Genomic DNA, 24,401 nt, shown 5'->3' on the forward strand with positions numbered 1-24,401 from the left:
CTTTTTTGACATGTGCACAAAAAACTGGGCCTCACCCCAAAAAACAATAATAACTCACATTTTCTAAAAATAATAGGAATCATCGTAAAACATGATTTTTTTTATCCATTACTTAAATATGATCTATTCTGCAATTTAAATAATTCTGCTATATTTAGGTATCTTACAAAGTGTAACAATATTTACCCTGTTTTGGAATGCCAGGTATATCCTCAAATGTCAGAGTTCTCAAAGATGGTCTCCAAAATGCATATGATTCCACAAGGGCTTCTAAACCCATCCTACAAAAATTCAAATTTCCAGTTAATATATTTCAACTATTATATTTTGACAGCACACGCAGATGTAAAGAATTGCCACATTAAAATGTAAAAACATTAAACATTTAGCTGTCTCTACAAAATTCACTTTCCAAAATGATTCAGACATTAAATGTACACTCGCATTGCCTACCTATACAATGCACATTAGAAAACCCAGAAAAACGTGAAAAAGTCATTTTCTCCCAAAAAAACAAACATTTTTTTTGCTAAAAATAAACTTCTTCAACTCTTTTACTGTAAGTGATTTGTTTTTTATTTAATGCTAGTTTGAGAACTTACTCATAATCATCAAACAGTATTACGCCAAGTTTTTTTGAGATCACAGATATTGTGCAGGCAAAGGCTATAAAGTGTTTATTAGCCAAACCTTGGCAAAAAAATTCCTCTATTTTCAGAAGTAACCCAGACTTTTCACTTCTAGTTAAAAAGGAGATAAAAAGGTACCTCCTGGAGGAGTATAGGCTGGGTGATAATTTATACAAGATGCCTTCCAACAATTTCCACATTTTATCACCAATTTAATTTATACAATCAAGTGGCCACATATATTTAATGAAATACTTACAATTATTTACAGGGTAGAAATTGTTTTGCCTTCCTGATTTAACATTTTATAGGGTTAAACTCAAACTTTAGCAAAAGAATGAAACTTTATTCTCACCACATAAATTTGCTTTCACTTTGCTAATATTCTCCAGGATATCTTTTAACGGCTTAAGCTGCTGATATCTATTAAATAAACCCTGCTATTATATATGTCTTTAAGGAGGTTGAAATTATATATATATATATATATATATATATATATATATATATATATATAATTGTATTATACCTAAAATTACTGTTTAACTGGTAAATATTTAGGATTTTATTTTAACAACTAAAAAATTGTATTGTATAACATTTAATTATTTTATTTTTAAAACATTGTCACATTTTGACTTTTGCCCATAATTAACCTTCCCAACTTTAGAAATTGAGACAATGGGGTTGGTTTATTAAAGGTGTAGAGACTTTCCACTTAACAAATTGTATATTCATTTGAAAAGAGAAAGATAGATAAGGTGATGATTTAGTAAATTAACCCCTACACAGATATATTATAATTATAAATATAAACAGCTTTATCACTAGTACAAAAGTTGCAAATTATAGTGGTAGTAAGTAGTAAGTAAAGTTATTTGCTATAAACAACAAAGCATTTGAGTATACAACTATTTATTGATTGATTAGTAACTTGTTTTTGGTGAGCTTGTCAATATCATTATTGTCAATATCAATATCAAATATACCCTGAATGTAGCTAGGTTGAATAATTAAACTGGCCTTACACTGTTAGAATTATGGCTGATTCATAGGAATCCATTATAGCTCTAACAGTAGGTGGCCCTGCCGGCTCAACAAAAGCTGATTACTCAGGACCAGAAATCATCAGCCAAATAGCACCTGCAGCCAATAATCTGCAGGCACTGTTTGGTTATTTTGACAGCTGGTGCTAGAGGCTGTCAAAATACAATAGCCCATCAGCGGGATCCATCTGTCCACACCATTTGTGTAGATAGAGGAATCTGTGCAACTTCTTTCATTCAGCCTATTAGCATATGGCCAGCTTTATCCAATGTGTCCAGGCACAGGAGTAATATTGTGAACTCCAATTCATTAGAACTTATTTACTAAAGGAGTACAGCCTGCTCACTTAGGAACCTGACTATTAACTGAGCTTGGTTAATATGATCAAGCTGTGTTCACTTCAATAATTTATGTATTTATTACTGGTATTTATATAGTGCCATCAATTTACACAGCGCTTTATATATACTGTACATTCACATCAGTCCCTGCCTTCAAGGAGCTTAAAATTTAAGGTCCCTAACTCACATTCTTACATACACATGCTAGGGCCAGTTTAGGCAGAATCCAATTAACCTACCAGCAGGTCTTTGGAGTGTGGGAGGAAACCCACGCAGGCACAGGGAGAACATGCAAACTCCAGGCAGGTAGTGCCGTGGTTGGGATTCAAACCGACGACCCTAGTGCATAATCATGTGCATGTAAAAATTCAGTTTTTTCACATTTTTTGTTTAATATTATTAAATTAAAAATAGTGAACAGAGCTTGACTATATTCACTAAGATAAGTGAAGTCTGCATGTTTAGTCCTTGAGGTTCATGATTTGATCTTTATTATTACAATTATTTTTCACTTATTTTACATTTTTTGGTATAAGATAATTTAAAAAATATTTAAATAGCTTTAACAGTAAAATAAAATAGTGCGGGAAAAAAATAAAATAAACAATGTCTTCCTAAAAGGGAAGTTACCAAAAGGTTTTAGGCAAATTTTATTTTACATTTTGATATAAGTTTATAAAATAATATGTTATATTAATATTGTTTGCATTTTTAAACACATATTTTATACAGGGTGCTTCCATAACAGTTTCCTGGCAGAGAATTCTAATTAGTAATTGCAGCACTGACTGCTCACTTTTTAACTGCTTCTTTTAATAAAAGAAAACATATTTGGAGATATATTCTAAGAAGGAGGGGTGTGTCTTTCTACTAGCATATTCTGCAGTGTATGTGTAATTCAGTTGACGATCTCTTCATAACATGGGCTATTCACAACACAGCGATAAGTCAGCTTGTGGAAGAGCTGCAGAGTAGATGTAAGTGTGCCACCTGCTGCTTACAAGTGGTAAAGATGATATATTCATATGAAAATGTTCACATTGAACTGGCAAGAAACGGAATACAAAAGGGACATATTATTTTTTAAATTCTGAACATTATAAAGAAAATATATAAAAAAAATTATACATTCCCTTTAATCTATTTATTGGAAAATGGTGTGCTTCAGGAATTAATTCTGTTTTCAAGTCTATTTCTTTGTAGTCCAGAGACTGTAATATCTGTGAAGTAAGGTCCCAAGGTCTTAAAGTAGACTAATTCTGAGCTGTGATTAAATCACCTCTTAAACTAAACCAGATTTTAGCCTGTCACCCTTCTTGTAGATCAAACAAAAGCAATGAGCTAGAGGGAGAAAACATTCCTTTTTGTAAAAGAATAAATACTTTTTTCTTTCTCAGTGGAAGCAAGAGCAATAAAGAGGCAAAGCAAGTCATTTCCTAACAGCAACGCATACACGCTAATATTTAATTCTACCCTCCTCGTTCCAATGACAACGGTATTACTTTAATAAATGTACAAAAATATATGAATTGCATATTAAAGTTATAAATAGTATTACTTTGATACAAGAGTTATAAATCGTATTATTTTGATACAAGAGTTATAAATAGTATTACTTTGATACAAGAGTTAAACAGGCCATGAGTAAACATTTATGTGAAATGTGAATATGTACAGGTAGAGAGTAGCTTGAACTTAGCTAAAAGCTAGGATCCAGAAGAAACCAGCTAGGTTAAAGAATATTCTTTTTTATGTTAACATTTTGTGTAATCTTACCCCGTATAAAATGTAAACATTGGTTGTAAAACTAATGTAACACATGTATTTTTAGTAAATTATGTTCTAAACTTTTAAAAACCATAATCAGCAGAAAACTGTTATGTTCAATCGTAGTTTTAGTAAAGCAGAAATGTATATACTTTTTTTTTTTTTTTTACTGTCTGTGTGCCCATTGGAGAGATTTCAAAAAGGTAGGACATTTCTGCAATGGACAACTATCAAAAAAATAAATAAATCAGGGAAACCTCTGTGTGATATACCTGCAAGACAAAAACCCAACAGAAGTTCTAACCCTTTCTTATTCCTTCACCTCTATTTAAGACTAGACAGCAGTCTTAAAGGCATCTGACAGATAAGATATTGACATGGAATACTCAAAACTAGTCATTCAAAACTAGAAACCCATGGGTAAGGTTAACCTATCTGAAGAGCAGTTTCTCAGGTACAAATATAAATTACTAGCATTTCAGTTCTAATTCAGCCACAGCTGCTTGCGTAGAACTTCTTGCGGCTCATGCACACTGCAGCTAAAAAGAAAGCTCCTTTTACAACATTTGAACTTTTCTTTCAGCTTGAAGAAGCTTGTACTTTTTTGGGCTCTTTTGCACATTTTTATTGAGCTTCTTTGAGCTCCTTTAAGGCTTCTTTGAGCTTTTTTTGAAACGTTTTTTTTTACAAACCCTCCCCTCTGCTAATTTTTCTTTTTTTGTGTGTGTGTTTTTGAGCTTCTTTGAGCTTTTTAATGCCTTTTCATGCTCTTTCACGTGTTTGGTTGGTTTTTTTCTGCCTGTAAGAGCATATGCCTGTAAACTCCTGAAAAAGCCATAGTGTGCATGGACACATTGGCTATCATGGAGGGAAGTTTCCAGGCAGAAAACAATAAAAAAATAAAAGCTCAAAAGCCTGTAGGAGCAGCTTTTTTGAGCTGCAGTGTGCATAAGCCCTTAGGCTTCAACACGTGAATAACAGTCCCTGTTATTTTAGGTTCCCTAAAGAATTACAAAAAGTTACTTCAAGTAACTGGTTCTCTTTTATTTTAATGCACCACCTCTTGCTATGTAGTGGTAAGCTGAATATACATGGGCTAAGTTTGAGGAGGCCTCAGGGAGCAAAAGTTCAGGTGTTGATTCTGAACCCCGATGTTGTCAATGGGAGCCCAATGTTAAAATATTATGGCCATTTTCTAGGCTAATATTCAAGAGTTTGTTAAACAAATGGCATGGGGACTGGGCACTGCCCTGGGGGAGATGTACCAAAGCAAAACTATTTTTTAATTTGATCTGGTGTGGAGCAGCAATTTTAGTATTGCTTAAAGTGAAACATTAAAAATGCCAAACTCTATTGAACAACATGCCTGGAGAATGCCCTTTACCCTGCCTATGAAGTGGCACATCAGTGCAATATATACAACCCACTACAGAAAAAGCTGACATTTGCAAAGAGAAAAACGTGTTAAATCTGTCAGAAAAATGTCAGCTCCCGGCCACTTCCTTCTGTTTGTAATCAAAGCACCCAGGGACTACATTCGAGCATGCGCCCACCCCCTCTATGCCTGGCCTGCCAGGCTACATGCTCAGATAAGGGTCTGCTATGGATTTTTATAGGGGACCTCATGCTTTATTTTATATTTTTTGTCTGGGGTTTGGCCATAAGATCAATACCAGAACCTAAGGGTCTAGTATAGAACTTGTGGGGGGCTTAGCACCTGTTTTGGGGAGGAAAGCCCCCTTAAATTTCATATCAAACCTGAAGGGTCTCCTATGAATTATTAAAGAACCCATGCGCTTACCTCTGGATCCTTTTCTTACATAGCCACGGATTCCTGGTCCCTTAAGGGAATGCTAGTGATATCACCGGTTGTTAGGTACTCAACGATGCCTGCCCCGCCATTGACAGCGGGAAGCTATCATGTAAAACAGCACTACTTATACTGCTATTTTACATTATATTTGGTTCAGGAATATGTTTGAGTATTTGTCAGAAACTTTCCTGGCATTCAAACACACAAACCAAACCTTAAACTCATCCCTACTGCTGATGGATACATAGGGGTGAATTTACTAAAGATAAATAGACTGTTAACTTTGCAAGGAGATTTTCCCCAGAGCTTAGTGAATGGGGTGAAGCTCAGATAACTCCCATCATCATCACGTGCAAGCAAAAACAATGTTTTTCTTTTCTTTGCACGTGACTGGGTATTCTTCGCAAAGCGAAACTTCACCTCATTCGCTAAGCTCTAGGGACAATTCCCTTGCAAAGTGAACAGCCTATTTACCTTTAGTAAATAAGAGAATAATACATTATACTATCAAAAGTATTGAAACCCCTTGCCTTTTTCACATGGACATGAACTTAGGTTTAGGAGTGTGTCTATGGGAATGTTTGACCATTCTTCCAGAAGTGCATTTGTGAGGTCAGGCACTGATGTGGACGAGAAGGCCTGGCTCGCAGTCTCTGCTCTGATTTATACCAAAGGTGTTCTATCAGGTAGAGGTCAGGACTCTGTGCAGGTCAGTCAAATTCCTCCACCCCAAACTCACTCATCCATGTCTTTATGGAGCTTGTTTGTGCGCTGGTGCGCAGTCATGTTGGAACAGGAATTTGCCATCCCCAAACTGACAAAATTGGGAGCATGAAATTGTCCAAAATGTCTTGGTATACTGATGCCTTAAGAGTTCCCTTCACTGGAACTAGGGGGCCAAGCCCAACCCCTGAAAAAAAAAACCCACACCTTAATCCCCCCTCCACCAAATGGTTTGGACCAGTGCACAAAACAAGGTTCATAAAGACATCAATGAGCGAGCTTGGGGTGGAGGAACTTGACTGTACAGAGTCCTGACTTCAATCTGATAGAACAACTTTGGGATGAATTAGAGCGAAGATTGTGAGCCAGGCCTTCTTATTCACATCAGTATCTGACCTCACAAATGTGCTTCTGGAAGAGTGGTCAAACATTCTCATAGACACACTCCTAAACCTTGTGGACAGCCTTCCCAGAAGAGTTGAAGCTGTTATAGCTGCAAAGGGTGGGCCAACCTAATATTGAACCCTACGGAGTAAGACTTGATGCCTTTAAAGTTCATGTGCGTGTAAAGGCAGGCATTCCAATACGTCTGGTAGCATAGTGTATCTATGAATCACCAAGACATTGTTTACCTAGGATGGAGACTGTTCCGTGTGGCTGGTCTGTTGCCCAATGTGTCGTTACTTAAAGGTCGTCATTTTTAAAACCCTTTTAATAGTGGATTTTTGATATTATTCAATGAATAATGCGAGAAGGAAAAATAAACCCAAATTATACAAGATTCTTGATGGCTTTTATAGATTCTGCAGTTTGTATTTTGTGCCTTGCTCTCTGTAAAATAACTAATCCTACTGGAAAATGATAATGTTCTTTGTGTATGGGTGAGGTGAAATGTAATAGAGAAGCAGATTGTTGTAGCATTAATTAGTTCAACAATAAGCGCAAGATCAGGTGGATGCTGATCATATTAAAGGGCACAAGTTTAATTTAGTTATTATTTAGATATTATCCATGACTGCAATCCTTGCCTTCTTTGATATCACAAAAAGCAAAAAAAAGGTAAAAGATTTTTATTTCTCGTGTATTCTTTGAAACTAGACACCCCCACCCCCTTCCCCCAAACATGCACACCCCAATGTTAGTCAAACAAACAAATGCCTTTTCAGTCACAAGGCCTTTATGAAGTCTTTTGCAGGCTTGAAGCAATCCCCTTCAGGACTGACAATGAGATTAATGTACAGAATTAGTTTATATGACCAAAGGGTCAAGAACTGTAAGCATTTTATGAAAGGCAATTTTTTTACTTTTATAAATAACACTAGATGTTACAGTTTTGCTTTAAAGGAAAAGTATAGTGCATTAATCATCCACATTTTGAGCAATAATTGTAATGTTTACCTGTTTTATTCAATTTCATAGTAATCTCTTATGCCACGTACACACGACTGGTTTCACCGTCGGAATAAACTCCGAAGGTTTCTCCGACGGAACTCCGACGGAATTCCATTCAAGCGGTCTTGCCTACACACGGTCACACCAAAGTCCGACCAAAGTCCGACCATCAAGAACACGGTGACGTACAACACTTATGACGGGAAAAGAAAACGGAAGTTCAATAGCCAGTAGCCAATAGCTTCCGTCTCTTACTTGCTTCAGAGCATGCGTCATTTTTGGTCCATCGGAACAGCAAACAAACGATCGGTTTTCCCAATAGGAATTGGTTCCGTCGGAAATATTTCGAACATGTTCTATTTATAGGTCCGTCAGAATTTTCGGAAAAAAAAGTACACACGATCGGAATATACGATGAAAAGCTTCCGTCTGACTTTTTCTGTTGGACATTCCGCTCGTGTGTACGCGGCATTAGGGGTATATTAAAAAATCAGTCTATGTAACATTTACCAAACATTTTCTGACAAGTAAATCAATCCCTGTAATTTAAAACACATAAATTAGGAGCACAGACATTAACCTGCAGTAAATGTTTGGTAAATATTACATCTCAGGCATATAGAGAGTGGGTTCACCTTATTTACCAACATTCACTATGCAAATTGGCAGAAGTAAAGTATAAGGATACAAAGTAGATAAAAAGAAAAGGCACCAGCGTTTCAACTTTATTGAATACAAAAATATTGCTAGAAAATATATCACATATAGACACAATGGTTTAAAATGCTTTGCATTGGTCTTTTCTTTTTATCTACTTTGCATCCTTATACTTTACTTCTGCCATCAAAGTCAAAGGGGGCGTTTTCCAATGCACCTTGTGCATGTTCTCCTCATGATTCTATATAGGATGTTGGCAGTATTTTCACACTAGTCAGTTCCCAAATTTATTTTTACTATGCAAATTGAATAACCTTTTCTCCTTTAGTAAATCAACCCCAGTGCAGATTTAAGTAATCAGACCTTAACAGCCGGCTTGACATTGAAGGCCGGTTCACACCAGGGCGTCGTTAGTATTGAATTGACACCCACTGCAAATCGCAAATGCAGTGCTTGAACATGGTGCAGGAAATGGACATGAAACGCCAGTTTCCCTCACCGCATTCAAAGTGTGAACAGGTAACACACAATAACTGTGCCAATCAGGAATCAGAAATCATATAAAGTACATACCAAGCAGCTCTACATACATTTAAAATGATGCAAACTATGTATAGAAACAAGCTGTTTAAACAGACCACATTTTCTCTTTGTGAAATTTATTCAGTACAGTGTAAAATTCAAAAAGAAAGAGTCGTACTAAGTGCGTTAAAATGTGTTAATTTAGCATGAAGAAAAAACACTTACCTGTTTCGCCCAGAATCTCTAAATCCCTTTGCAAAAGGATTTCTGTCAATTTTCAATCGCGTTATCTGGAAAAATGTACAAAAAAAGCGATTTATACCGTTTAAAAAAAAAAAAAAACAATGAAACGTATGCATCTTCAAAATCTTAAGCAAATTGATCATATAAAATGCATTGTTTCCCCTTTCTTTTCTTAAATATCAATGTCAAAAAGGTATTTACAAGCAATCTTTCTAAGGCTCCATGCACACTGGGCTTAAAACAAAACATAAATTACCATGGCAGAAAAAAAAATGCTCATATAGAGGGTTTTGTACACAGTTTGGCGAGTTTCCGAGTGTTACACATTTTTTCTACCAAAAAGCTCCAATCAGAAACACAAACCAGAAGGGTTTTTTTTTCTTCCTGCCTCTAAACACTGAGATTAAAATATGCCTGTAATTGTCCTAATGTGTATGGACACATAGGATAGCATCGAGCTGCTTCAACAAACAAAACTCCTCTAGAAGCAGCGATTTATAAGTCAGTGTGCATGGAGCCTTATACATTTTAATTAATTAAAAGGAAAATATTTTTCTGCACCGCATACATCTATTTATTAGTTTATGGCTTCTATTTTATATATTTCTACATGTATTAGTATTAGATATCATCATATATCAGAACAGTAAGTGAAGCAATTAATTAATAAAAAGTGAAAATTGACAAGTGACTACTGATAATAATGATTAAGTTTGACCAAAGAATTATAGATTGTGAGCAACGATGAGCCTCTGCATCCTTAAAGAAATTTGTCAGGACACAAAATGAGAGCTCCTGTTGCTGACTTGCTTCTAAAGTTGCATGCTCCATGGCTGTCATTCTTGTCCTTGATTCATTACTTAATGAGCCACTCACTTGTAGAAAGCATGTGCATATCAGGTGTCACAGCACCTAAAATGCACATGCTACTTCCAGGTTACAAGCTCACCAAGTAAAAGAAGGATAAGGTTGACAAATTCAAAGTATGTACATTCAAAAAAAAAAAAAAACAAGCAACTTCGTCTGTCACAATTCTGCCCTAACAGAGTCAGAGTTAAAAGTGTCGATAGTGATGGTATTGCCGTAAAATAAATATTGTCCTAGCAAATGAAGAAACAGTATAAAATCACCTAAGAAGAATGACAACACTATCTCCTAATATCATAAAGTCAATTTCAGGCAATCCCGCAGAATTACCCTACTCTGATTTACTATGAATGAATGTTATGTGCATATGTATATATGATATGCACGTCCTTAGCAGTTGAAAACAAGTCAGAGACAAATTCCCTAAAGGGGAATGCATCCCTGCAGTTGTAATGCCCCGTACACACGGTCGGATTTTCCGACGGAAAATGTGTGATAGGACCTTGTTGTCGGCACACATTTTCCATCGGATTTTCCGACACACAAAGTTTGAAAGCAGGATATAAAATTTTCTGACAACAAAATCCGTTGTCGGAAATTCCGATCGTGTGTACACAAATCTGACGGACAAAGTGCCACGCATGCTCAGAATAAATAAAGAGATGAAAGCTATTGGCCACTGCCCCGTTTATAGTCCCGACGTACGTGTTTTACGTTACCACGTTCAGAACGATCGGATTTTCCGACAACTTTGTGTGACCGTGTGTATGCAAGACAAGTTTGAGCCAACATCCGTCGAAAAAAATCCTAGGACTTTGTTGTCGGAATGTCCGAACAAAGTCCGACCATGTGTACGGGGCATAACTGTCTTTTTCCAAGTGTATAGCCCTTTGTCCCACATGCTGTGAACAGGGATTGCAAAACTAAACAAAATGATATGAAGTTATTTTTTTTTATCTTACAATTAAATTATCATTTGATATTTTTTTAGGTTTATATATGTGTTCTTATTACTTTAATTTATCTTAGTTCAGATATTACCTGCTGCATATATATCCAAAACTAAGTGTTTTAATTAAAAAAATATATTTTGTAACACAAAAAAACAATAATAATATTCATAGAGGTTCATTAGTAAAGGAGTTGGTAATCTTCATAAAAAAAAAAAACTGTGTGAAGATTTTCTTCAATCATCCAATTGTGAATATTTGTACAAATTTTCGGTGAAGATTCTCAACTCTTTTACTAAATCAGCCTCAATGTCTGATTCAATGTTTGTGTTGAGCACAGGTTGGCTAGCCTGGCATATCTGCTGTGCTTCCTGGCAACCTGGAAATATTCCTGTACACACAATCGGAAATTCGGCCAGCAAAAGATCGATGATAGCTTTTGGACAGAAAATGAGACCGTGTGTATGCTCCATCGGACTTTTGCTGGCGGAATTCCAGCCAGCAAAAGATTGAGAGCATGTTCTCAATTTTTCGGTCGGAAAAAGTTCCGAACGGAAATTCCAATCGTTTGTACCAATTCCGAAGCGCAAAATTCCTTCGCATGCTCGGAAACAATTCGACGCATGCTCAGAAGCATTGAACTTCATTTTCTCAGCTCATTGTAGTGTTGTAGGTCACCGCGTTCTTGATGGTTGAAAGTTCAGCGAACTTTTGTGTGACCGTGTGTATGCAAGCCAAGCTCGAGCGGAATTCCATCCAAGCCATCCAAGATTTTTCCGACGAAAATTCCGCTCGTGTGTACGTGGTATTAGTTGTTTTTCCATTAAAAATAAACACATTTTGCATTCATATTCTATACGTTTCAGTATATTAGGTTTTCCATTAAAAGGTTTGATTTTTATTTCTTCTCTTGTTATCCAGCTGCACCCAAGCTAGTAAAGAAAAGTTTAAAAGTGTACCTGTTGATTCTGGTATGCTGTTACAGTAGTGAAAATTGTTTCAGGGAATGCGAATGCCTTCTCCCCTTCTCCTGCTGGAATTGGTTTTACTGGGGACAGTTCATCCCCGCAATCTTTCCGAATCACATGGACACGTGGTTGATATTTGTGCATTGAATGAAGAATTATCTGTGAAAAATTGCATTGATTCATTATTTACTGTAGACATTTCCTTTATTGTTTAAATTTAGAATTTTTTTTTTTTCCCCAAGAGACCAAAAAATGTAATGAAATGAGGTGACCGAAAGTTGATCATTAGTTATAAATTAGTTACATATTTTAGCCTGTAATAATATTTTACTCAGTGCTAAATATTATTCTGATCCTAATTATTCACAGTTGAATAGCCATCAAGAGTGCGTTTACAATTGTGGTTTGGTTTTCATCCTGCAACTTCAAAAGCTAATACTTACTTATTTCAATGCTGATGACTTCAAAATCGTCATGGAAGGCATGAATAATCAAGAACAAACTGTGATGGAAATGGTACTTTGACCATTCCCAAATCCTATTGATGTCGTTGCCGATGTGCCTTGGCTTTTCATAGGAACAATATGCGCTCTTGCTTTCAGTAATAGGGAAAATAGTCACTTGTTTCCAATTAGGCAAAAGTTACAACACATCTTTCATCACAGCAAAATGTACATTGTTACAGTGATAGACTTCAATCAGCTAAATGACATTCCAACTGTGAAATACATAATAATTAAGAAAAAAACAAGAGTGTTATTTGGATCAGTGAGTTATTCTGTTTGGGGTTGAATTACAATATCAGAGAATAGTCTTTTGTCATTTTTATTTGTACTTGGTTTTCTTGACGTATAATCTCAAAAAACAGTAAAGGGTTAAATATGCTTCTTTCTTTTAACTTTATTTTTTTATAGTGGCTACCGGTTAACCCTGCCCTGGGAAGCAGTAAAATAATTCATTGACACCCTATGCGTTCAATATATAAAAGTTAAATGGGTAAAAAAAAAAAACATGTATTATATAAATTGTTAAAATAACACATAATGGTCCCCTTACTGTTTCCTACACAGTTCCTCCTCATCATCACACAACCACATCTAGAGTTAATACCAGTCTATAGCTGTGGTGGCTGTATAATGTTTCATATTTCAGCCTAGGAACATTTTCCTGTACAAAAATGCCCTTTTCACTTTGATAGAAATGCAGAGTCCTAATTTTGAGCTGCAAAGAAAGCAAAATGATCTTATCTTTCTTTTGTAAATTATTAATCCCATCAATCCACTATAACAGTAAATGAACAAAGGTATATGTGTTTGAAGTTCAGCCTTGCCAAAAAAGGGACTCCCTCCATAGGTACAGTGGAGATGTGAGTGTAGACATGATGGGACAGAAAGTTTGTTATTGTGGGATTAGTAGGTGAAAAAAAAGGAAAACAAGCATGAAAAAGTAATGCAGCCATCATATGTTATAACTGCTAAGCTGCAATATAATACATTTTTATTTTGGGGTTTAGATACAGTTTAAAGCTTCCCAATTGAGCCACTCTAGAGCTTTAAGTCACCCAAAGGTGTTTATACTTTGTGCTACAGTCAGAAAGTTAAGGCAGATGGCCGAAAGATGAATATAGAAATCAGGTCAAGGTCATACCCAAAATAGAAGAAAAGAAAAACAGTGAACTAACAGGGATCTTTCCTTGATCAATGGCACTGCACTGAGCAAATTATAACCTGGTGCTTGGTCAAGTCTGTGGCATGCTAATAGCTAGTAGTTACTGTAGGCACTCTACAAGCAGGCATGTACTGGCCATTGGGACTACCGGGAGTTTCCTGGTGGACCGATGGCTCAGTGGGCCGGTTTCACTGACAGCCAGTGGCATCGCTAGGAGGGGACTTTTGGGGCTATAGCCCCGAATCTGAGGCCCATAGCCCCGAGTCAGACCAGGAGTCTCCAACCACAGGGTCCCAGCCCTCTACCGGGCCATGGGCTCTCTGCAGCCATGCGGCGGGCAGCATGGGAGAGCTGGAGAGTGGGCAGGCAGCTCTCACTGCCTGCCCTCTCTCTGGTGACCTGGATTTAAGGGGGGCTCTCTGGGGACCCGGATGTAAGGGGGAGGCTCTCTGGGGACTCTGATGTAAGGCGGAGGCTCTCGGGGGACTCTGATGTAAGAGGGGCTCTCTGGAGACCCTGATGTAAGGGGAAGGCTATATGGGGACCCTGATGTAAGGGGGGGCTCTCTGGGGACCCTGATGTAGGAGGGGGGCTCTCTGGGGACCCTGATATAAGGAGGGGCTCTCTGGGGACACTGATGTAAGAGGGGCTCTCTAGGGACTTTTTTGCAGAATTGCATACATTTATACTGTTTTTGTGCGTGTTTGCAAAATTAAAGTGGGCCGGTCTGGATGAAGTCCAGGGCCAAACTTTTGTCCCAGTCCAGCCCTGTCTACAAGAAATGGTACACCCAACCAGACAAGAATGAAGAAGGCATGGGAACCAGGATGTAGTCCACTGTAACTTTTCTGGCAAGATGTACAGGTATAGGTAGTTAGCTAAAACCAGTTACTGCTAGCAGAGAAAGGAATGGTAATCCCTGCACAATTGTACTGCTTACTAGAAAACCTTCTTGATGACACACCCGATGAGATAGCACTTCTCCAAATGAATAATACATCAATTAATTTAACTGATGTGAATCAACTCATTAAAAAAAATCCAATTAAATTCATAATATGTGTTTTCATATTTATTCCATATCTTTTCAACATGTTTAGGCATTTTGAACCCATAATAAAAATAATTTTACTGAATTAATGAAAAATAAGCAAACCATACTTTCTAACAAGCATGAAGCTGCCTATTAAATAACAAGACAATCATTTTTATCCCTCAATAAATAGATGTGGAGTGGCACACTATACAAATGATATGAACTGCATCAACTAAACGTCTAGAATGTAAAACAGGTGTTCATGAAACAGACTAATAATAAAAATGTGGAAGATAACTATCAACTCATTTACAATGGGGATCGAAAGTTTGGGCACCCCAGGGTCAAAATGTGTATTAATGTGCATAACGAAGCCAAGGAAAGATGGAAAAATCTCCAAATGGCATCAAATTACAGATTAGACATTCTTATAATATGTCAAAAAAAGTTAGATTTTATTTCCATCATTTACACTTTAAAAATTACAGAAAACAAAAAAATGGCATCTGCAAAAGTTTGGGCACCCTGCAGAGTTAATATCTTGTACTGCCCCCTTTGGCAAGTATCAAAGCTTGCTAACGCTTTTTGTAGCCAGCCAAGTGTCTTTCAATTCTTGTTTGAGGTATCTTTGCCCATTCTTCCTTACAAAAGTCTTCCAGTTCTTTGAGACTTCTGGGCTGTCTGTCACGCACTGCTCTTTTAAGGTCTATCCATAGATTTTCAATAATCTGTAATTTTTAAAGTGTAAATGATGGAAATAAAATCTAACTTTTTTTGACATATTATAAAAATGTCTAATCTGTAATTTGATGCCATTTGGAGATTTTTCCATCTTTCCTTGGCTTCGTTATGCACATTAATACACATTTTTACCTGGGGTGCCCAAACTTTCGATCCCCACTTTAACAATGATATAATAAAAAATGTTTACATTTAGTCCATATTGCTTTAATATGTTTAACTATATTAAAACCCAAAACCAAAAAAATTGAATATATTGCAGCTTACTAGTATTTAGATGTGATGGCTGCATTTGTTTTCTTTTTTAGGCTTATTTTCACCTGGTAATCCTCCAAATATTACACTTCTTATCTCTTCATGTCTACATATATCTGCACACAGGCTGAACTTCAAACGTGTCTGCCTTTGTTCATTTCTATTACATGATGGATTGTTGCAATTATAGCTTACAAAATTAGGATAAGAATGTTTGTGTTTTTTTCTAGGCTCACAGGAAGTGACAAGGAAATTGCATTTCTGGAAAGATTCAGAGGTGTATTCTGTTCTTGTTAAAGTGGTTGTATACCCTTTTTTAACTTTTATCTACAGGTAAGCCTATAATAAGGCTGTACGGTTTAGGAAATATTTACTTTGCATGCAGCTGCTGATATCAGTGGCGCATGGCTGTGAAGGCCCGGCTGAAGGTCTGGCAGACGCTGCCGAACCTTGCCGGGAAGAAAGCGTAATCGTGGCTTCGGCTATTCACAGTGCCGGAGCCGCGATACCCGGAAGAAACGCCAAGGGAACATGTCAGCTCCCTCGACGTGGACCGGTATCAGATGTCGAGGCCTCATTCTAAGGTGAGTATTTCATAATGAGCTAGTATGCGCTGCATACTAGCTCATTATGCCTTTGCCTTGCAGGTTTTTTTGTTTAAAAAAAAAAAAGTGCGGGTATACAACCGCTTTAAAAATGTTTTTAACCTGAAAAGTGAAAACAAATGCAGCTACCTCATCTAAGAACTGGTAAGCTGCAATATACCACATTTTTGCTTTTAGGTCTAGATACGTTTTAATGTCTTATCAAGAAGGATTTAGAAATCTTATCTGTTATAATTTTCTGTATTCTTTCTGTATTTTACGTGATTGGAGATTGCTTTTTTTTTAAATCAATCTGTATGACTTTAAATTCTGCAGCTTTTATTAAAATAAAAAAGTCTCCCAACTGTGCTTCTGTATTGTCATCCTGTCACACTGGCTTGCAATGAAGACTACAAGTGATTTTCTACACATATTAAAAAAAAAAAAGTGACTTTAAATTAGTGCACTGTTTTATTTAAAAAAAAATATGTTTCTATTAATACAAACAGAGCATTTTTAGAAAACCCTGTAATAATATCCTATAATATGATTCTATAATAAAATTAACATAGACTGACAAAGTTTGAAAACTGCTAGTTAATAAATAAATGGTACCGCAGATGAACAATACAGCCCAAAGGTGGCAGTGTTCATCAACAGGCTGAAGGCTTTCATTTTTGTCAGCAAAGCCTCCAGAGCTGATATAGTGGCCACATGATCAGAAACCCATACCTCCCAACATTTTGAGATGGGAATGAGGAACACCTACTAGCAAACATATGTAGGCATAGAACACACCCCCTGCCACACCCCTTAAAGGAGAAATAACCCCCAAAAAATGTTTATTAAATCTACAAGGGCTTTTGTTTTATCACTACTATTCCTTTCTATTGGCTTTTAGAATTTACAAATGCAAAAATTTTGAATTTGGATGAAAGGTTTAGCACTGGGAAACACTTTTTGAAAGATAAAAAGTGCATTTTATATACAACTATATAGATCAGACCAAAATGAGGGACAAATGAGGAGGAAAGAGGGACAGAGGAATATTGCCCCAAATCAGGGACAGTCCCTCAAAATCAGGGACAGTTGGGCGCTATGGGAACATATCTGATTGGTTCCCAACCATCACTGGAGCCAATGACATTCAGTGAAAGACAGAATCGAGAGCAAGCATCTGTGCAAAGTGGTGGCTGCTTGATTTTTACATAGTAGGTGAGGCCGTCAATTTAACTGACAATTGCGCAGTCGTGCGACTTTGTACCCTAACAAAATTGACATCCTTTTTTTCCCCACAAATAGAGCTTTCTTTTGGTGGTATTTGATTACCTCTGAGGTTTTTATTTTTTGTGCTATAAACAAAAAAAGCAAACATTTTGAAAAAAAAGCAATATTTTGTACTTTTTTCTATAATAAATATCCCCCCCCCCCCAAAAAATGTCTTCCTCAGTTTAGGCCAATATGTATTCTTCTACATATTTTTGGTAAAAAAAATCGCAATAAGCGTATATTGATTGGTTTGCACAAAAGTTATCACATCTACAAAATAGGGGATAGATTTATGGCATTTTCATTATAACTTTTTTTTTAGTAGTAATGGCGGCGATCTGTGATTTTTATTGTGACTGCGACATTGCGTCAGACAGATCTGACACTTTTACATTATTTTGGGACCATTGGCATTTATACAGCCATAAGTGCTATAAAAATGCACTGGTCACTGTGTAAATGTCACTGGCAGGGAAGGGGATAAACTCTAGGGGGCGATCAGGGGGCTAAGTGTGTTCCCTGGACGTGTTCTAACTGTAGGGGGGATGGGCTCACTAGAACATGACAGAGATCACTTCTCCCGATCACTAGGAGCAGTAGATCCCTGTCATGTTGCTAGGCAGAACAGGGAAATGCCTTGTTTACATAGGCATCTCTCCGTTCTGCCTCTCCATGTCACGATCACGGGCCACCAGCGGACATCGAGTCCACTGGACCCACGGGCATGCTACCGTGGCACGCAGCGGGCGTGCATGAGCCCGCTAGCCGCTGATGATGCCGCGACGTACGGGTGCATTGTTTTGCGCACCCATGCCACATCGACGTATATCGGCATGAGCCAGTCGGCAAGTGATTAAAGCACACCCATTTTTCCTCCATGTTCTTTGTTCCTAGGATTTTATCCCATTTAATATCTTCTAGCAAGGCTCGTAGTTTAGGGTAGTTGGCTCTTTTGAATTTCAGTGTCTTTGTATTCCCCTTTTGTTTCCTATTTGTGTGATTTATACTAAAACTAATTGACCTGTGATCGCTGTTTCCTAAATTGCCCCGTATTTCCACATCCTTGATCAGGTCTGTATTGTTTGTAATCAGTGGGCCTAGTTACGCTTTGTTTCTAATTGGTGTGTTTACCATCTGACCAATGAAATTGTCCTGCAAGACATTTAGGAAATGGTGAGCTTTAGATGAGTGTGCGGTTCCTTCCGTCCAGTCTATGTCTGGATAATTAAAATCCCCCATTATGATGACACTTCCCATCCTTGCCACTAATCCAATTTGTGATAGGAGGTCCACCTCCACCACCTCCCTCTGGTGAGGGGGCCTATAGCATACTCCCAGTACTACTTTCCTCTTAGTTTCCTCCCTTTGTAGCTCTACCCATAAGGATTCCACCCTAGCTCCCTTAGAGATGTCATCTCTCACATTCACGTGTACATCATTCTTGATATACAGGCATACCCCTCCCCCTTTTTTGCCCTCTCTATCCCTGCGATATAGGGAATACCCTTGAATGGTTGCCAGCCATTCATGAGAGCTGTTGAACCAAGTCTCTGAAATTCCTATAAAATCAAAATCCTCCTCGTACCACAGTAGCTCAAGTTCTCCCATCTTGTCCACCAGACTCCTGGCATTGGTGAACATGCCACGTAGTTTTGACCGGTCCCATACTATCTCCTCATTGGGTGTTCTGAGGTTGCAAATAGGACTTGTTATTATACTTGCCACGGGTTTAGGTGCTTTAGTCAACCTATCGCTAATGCCCCCAATACTACCCTCAGGAATTTGTTTCCGCGCTCACTATCTCTACCTCTGGACCCTCCCCCATTGACTAGTTTAAAAACCCCTCTTACTTGTAGGCCAACTTCACTTCCAGCAGATCTGCACCCTCCTCATTTAGGTGCAGTCCGTCCCTGCTAAAGAGCTGGTAACCGACTGAGAAGTCGGCCCAGTTCTCCAGGAACCCAAACCCCTCCTTTCTACACCAGGTCCTCAGCCACTTTAGTTCCCTGATCTCCCTCTGCTTTTCTGGTGTGGCTCGGGGCACCGGTAGTATTTCTGAGAATACTGCCTTGGAGGTCCTTTTCCTCAATTTAGCACCTAAATCTTTAAAATCATTTTTAAGGACACTCCATCTTCCTCTTACTTGCACCATGCAAGTGCACCATGACAGCTGGGTCTTCCCCAGCCCCTCCCAATAATCTGTCCACCAGATCTGTGATGTGCCAAACCCGAGCTCCTTGTAGACAACATACAGTCGGCGCTCCAGGTCTTTGTTACAGATTGCCCTCTCTGTCCTTCTAAGAATTGGGTCCCCTACCACCAGAATCTGTCTTTCCTTTCCCTTGACTTTTCTCCCACCCTTACTGGAGGAGTTATTTCCCTGGCAGCTGAGGGAGTCACTCAGCTCAAGCAGTGCTGGTCCCTGACTGGTTTCACCAATGTCACTCAACGAGGCATACTTATTGGGATGTTCCAGCCTAGGACCGGCCTCCCTGGCACTTTCCCCTCTAACCTTCCTAACTGTCATCCATCTTTGGTGCCTGCCCCTCAACTCCACCCGCCTCTGTGCTGGCCCCTGCTGGGTACGATCCTAACTCTACTTTAGTATGGAGAGTCTTCTCAGCGTTGACAGTTGCTTCCCCAGATTCACAACCTGGGCTTCCAGGGAAACAACGTGCTTACATTTTGTACAACAGTATTTGCCCTTTATCGGATGACGAAGGAACACATACATGCTGCAAGATGTACACTGAGTCGCATCTACACACCCATCCGGGCATCGTACCTACTAATTTGATGGGGATTCAGGATTATACCCTGTCCAAATTAACTAACAACTAGCTTCCTGACACTAATACTCAATAATACACAGGTACTCAACAAGACAATACACAGGTACTCACAGCACTCATAGCCCATGTGTACTCACAGTCCACGTGCACTCACAGCCCACGTGACTCACAGTCCACGTGCACCCAGCCTATGTGTACCCACAGTCCACGTGCACCCAGCTCACGTGACTCGCAGTCCACGTGCACTCAGCTCACGTGTACTCACAAATATGTTTGTTAATGTATGAGTCATCATGCTGGGAAATGTTAATAGTCATATTGCAGGTGGGAAGAGCTTAAACTATAAATATGTATTGTTTATGAATCCTACTACATTATCCATGTCATACCAATTTACATTTTCTAGTTGGCACCACTAGGTGCTTGCATGAGCCTTATGATATTTTGTGTAACTTTAAAAGTCTCCAGAAACGTTTTTCATTCTGTTAAGGAGACAGCAACCAGCTCCCATGATCACTGCCTCTGATTACCACTTGTACCCCACTGTTGATTGGTGGAGCCACCCATCATATTGATGAAGTAATAGCAAGGCATGGGTGGTTGGAGGGTTGGTATGGGAAAATGCACGCAGAAATTATGGGAAAATGCATTGTTTCAGAGAGCTTCACTTTTGGAAATGACCATTAGAAAATGAAAGTTACATACATTTTCTATGAACCCATGTTCACATAGAAATTTACCAACAACTATATAATGTTAATATCTCCTTAAAAATTCCATGCAATTTACATCCAATTCAAAAGTGGCCCTTACACCACAATTATAGCATTTACTCTAACTGATTCTATTTAATCCATATCAAGTGCAACCACTTCAATCTGGCATTTACATGTCTAAGTGGCCAGCAATGAAACTTTTATTTGAGAGGGGATGACAGGTGAATAAACTTAGCCCTTAAAAAAGACATATAGCCAAAGCTATTTTGGCTCTACTTCTCCTGTAGTTCACAGGAGTGCACTTAGTGCACTCCTGTGACCCCTTTTCAGCCATCAGCGGGCCAAATCCTGCTGTCAGCTGATGTCACTCAGCCAGTCAAGGCTCTGAAAGATCCCCACTTTAAAGCCGGGAACCACCCAGAAGCCTGGACCGGCACCTGGCATCTCTGGGGGTCCATTTTTAGGCTTCATTTACTCTATGGATCGTAAATATTTGTATATATATATATATCAACTCAAAATGTATTTAAATCAAACCTAAACACATCTCCTATGGGTAATGTTCCTAGGGAGAGCCAACAAAGTGGTATATTAACTCAGGAAATCAATCTGAATCTACTGACCTGGAATATAAGTTTGACCTTTATTAAGCATTATTAAACTATACATTCTGTAATTGTTGTACATGGAGTACCAAGAAAGTCCATTGCAGTTTTTCACATGCTTCTATAGTAATATTTAGGATGCAGTACTCATCAAGTACTCATTTTTGTTTATTTTTTTCCCTTCTTGCATAGCCTTTAGATTATGTATAAGTGAACCTTTAAATATGAAAGACATTCAACCAGTCACTATTAAAATGTCAGTCTTAAAGTGGTTCTAAAGTCTGGGTGTTTTTTTTACCCTAATGCATACCCTGCATTAAATTAAAAAACCATCCCACTAACTACTCCCTCACCCCATACTTACCTGTGTCCTCTCTCAATCCAGCACTGTGCCTGTTTGCAGTGCCTCTGCTCACTTTTCTTGGCCTCTGAGAGCAGTGGGAACCATAGGCTCCTGCTGTTGTCAGTTGAATTCTTTGGGAAGGAAGTGGGGGTGTGACCGAGCCATACTGTGTGTGTCGCACAGCCTGACATGGGTGCCCCCATAGCACAGCGTTTTCTATGGATGCATTCATAAAAGAAAAAAGGAGGGGAGAACACCAGCAGGGGAGCACCAAAGAAAAGGTAAGTGACTGCACTGTGCAATATAATTTCAGAAAGCACGTAAGAATAAACTCTTTTTTATTTTTCATTTTAAAATTGCATTTAAATTAAACAACATCAACAAATAAAGACCTCAGCATAAAACACAGAGTCCATCTGCTGTACATTCTGAAATCTTGAACTATTCCAGAAGAATAGACAACTAGAAACCCCAGAAGACACACTAAAGAACCTATACACACTAATGCACTGTCTTTTAGAAAATAACGAGTTGTATATCCAGTCTGCAAAATATATCTTCTCTTGTATTATAGAACAGTCCTTCTACAAATCTTCTATAAATAGTATTTCAAAGTCTTTTTCAAACCATAATTTGAGGACAATTTAAACAATTGTAACAACAGCCTGCATCAAGAAAACCCCAGGGATTTGTTAGAGTAGACCTGTAAGTAAAATACATTTAAGGAAATCACTTTTAAAAATTAGTTTGGACAATATCAATCTTGAATCGGACCACACTAACAATTGGGGCCCCAGCAGAAAACCCTGAGCCTATCTGCTATATAATATATACTAGTGAAACCCCCTGTTTTAACATCATCTTGAATGTATATTTACTGTGTATTTGTAGTTCAGCACCATTTGCAGCTGTGAGAAACTTGCTATCTGTGTTAACTTTGTTTTTTTCTGAAATCTTGAACTACTCTAGAAAAAATAGGCAACTAGAAACCCCAGATGACCCACTAAGAATCCACACACACATACATGCACTCTTTCTTACAAAATAAATAGTTGTATTTCCAGCTTGTAAAAATATTTCTTCCCTTACATTACAGAACAATCCCACTACAAATCCTTTAAAAATAGTCTTTCACCAAACCATAATTTGAGGCCAATAGAAAAAATATTTCCATTGTTACAGCCAGCATTAAAAGAACCCTATATAATTCTCATCCACAATCTAATCTGTGCGTGGTTCAATCATTAGTTGAGGCTGTCCTCATTATAACTGTCAGAAAAAGCATTGGTTTCCAGTGCTCCACTCCCAAAATTGTGTCTCCTTTGAAAGCTTAAAGTACTTTTGCTTTGAAATATCTGAATATACATTTAATATACATTTACTTCAATGCATTCAAGAATCAGCTGCACTAAAACAGATATGTGCAATAAGAAAGAACATATTAATATTACCAAGTGAAGCATTAAAACAAATTTAAAAAGCGAACCCCAAACCAACATAGCTTGCCTTTACTAAGCTAAGTGAACATTTTCTTTGCTAAGTGAACAACCTCTACTACTTTAGTAAATCAACACCACAGTTTTGCAAAGACCATTAGGTCTGCTTTCACATTTTGTTATAGCACTATAAAAAAGATGTGAGCCAAAATTCTACATTTAGAATTAGGCATTTACTCTGGTGGACATGAACTACAGCTTTACAGCTTTAAAAATGCAGGTACTTTGTGTTTTTTGGAAATTTTATACTTTAGTAAAAGTCCTTTTTGATAACTGTTACCCATATAATAAAACCAGAGGAATCTCCATCTACAATAGCTGTCTAGCGAAAAGTGGAAACTCTAGGCAAATAATTAAATAATTAGCTGAATACTTGTATATGAACAGTTCTACCTGCCAAAGCATCTGTCACCAGCTTGGTCACCACCTTGCTTCCAAACTCATGATTCAACAAGGAGCGAGCAGCATTTTGATTAACAGAGCTGAAATTGGGGGGGGCAGGGGGGACACATGCCCCAGGCGACAACCTGAGAGGGTCCGATATCTGCAGTGCTGACACTAGCTGGGATTTGGGAGGTTGGGTCAGGCTGGACTGAGCCACTGAGCTGCATTTACACACCACTGGCTGCTCTGTGAGCCCGCAATGCCACTGATCACAGGGGAGCTGGGATCCGGACCCAGGGGACTCAGCCTGCTACCTTGCTGCCTTAGAGTCAGGTGGGGGCGGCGGGGGTGTCATTACTATAGTAAGTATCATCTACTGTATTTTCCTCCTGCAGCTACTGAAGGCCAGATTCAGCAACTACAGGAGGAAAATACAGCAAATGGCGATCAGTTCTAGTAAACGCTGCCCCTACTGCCTCTCCTCTCTTTCTGCTGCCTGGGTCCCCCCTGTCCTTTCCCACCCCCCTCCCACCTCCCCACCGGCTGCTGTGATGTGTCAGGATGGAGAACGGGGAAAGAGGCCGGTAAATATT

The 24,401-nt window shown here is 38.3% G+C and overlaps 1 protein-coding gene across 2 annotated transcripts in view; it reads right to left on the reverse strand.

Annotated features, from left to right (window-relative positions):
- Positions 1–24,401, reverse strand: part of TBX18 (T-box transcription factor 18) — a 55,082-nt gene that overhangs the window by 8,508 nt on the left and 22,173 nt on the right. For both annotated transcript variants that reach the window (XM_073626890.1, XM_073626891.1), the window contains exons 5-7: positions 11,911–12,078; positions 9,117–9,181; positions 187–281 (exon numbers count right to left, since the gene is read on the reverse strand). In XM_073626890.1, the coding sequence (XP_073482991.1) occupies positions 187–281; positions 9,117–9,181; positions 11,911–12,078 (328 nt within the window). The remainder of the gene's footprint in view (positions 1–186; positions 282–9,116; positions 9,182–11,910; positions 12,079–24,401) is intronic.

Source organism: Aquarana catesbeiana, linkage group LG04, assembly GCF_042186555.1.
Source record: "Aquarana catesbeiana isolate 2022-GZ linkage group LG04, ASM4218655v1, whole genome shotgun sequence".
Lineage (NCBI taxonomy): Eukaryota > Metazoa > Chordata > Amphibia > Anura > Ranidae > Aquarana > Aquarana catesbeiana.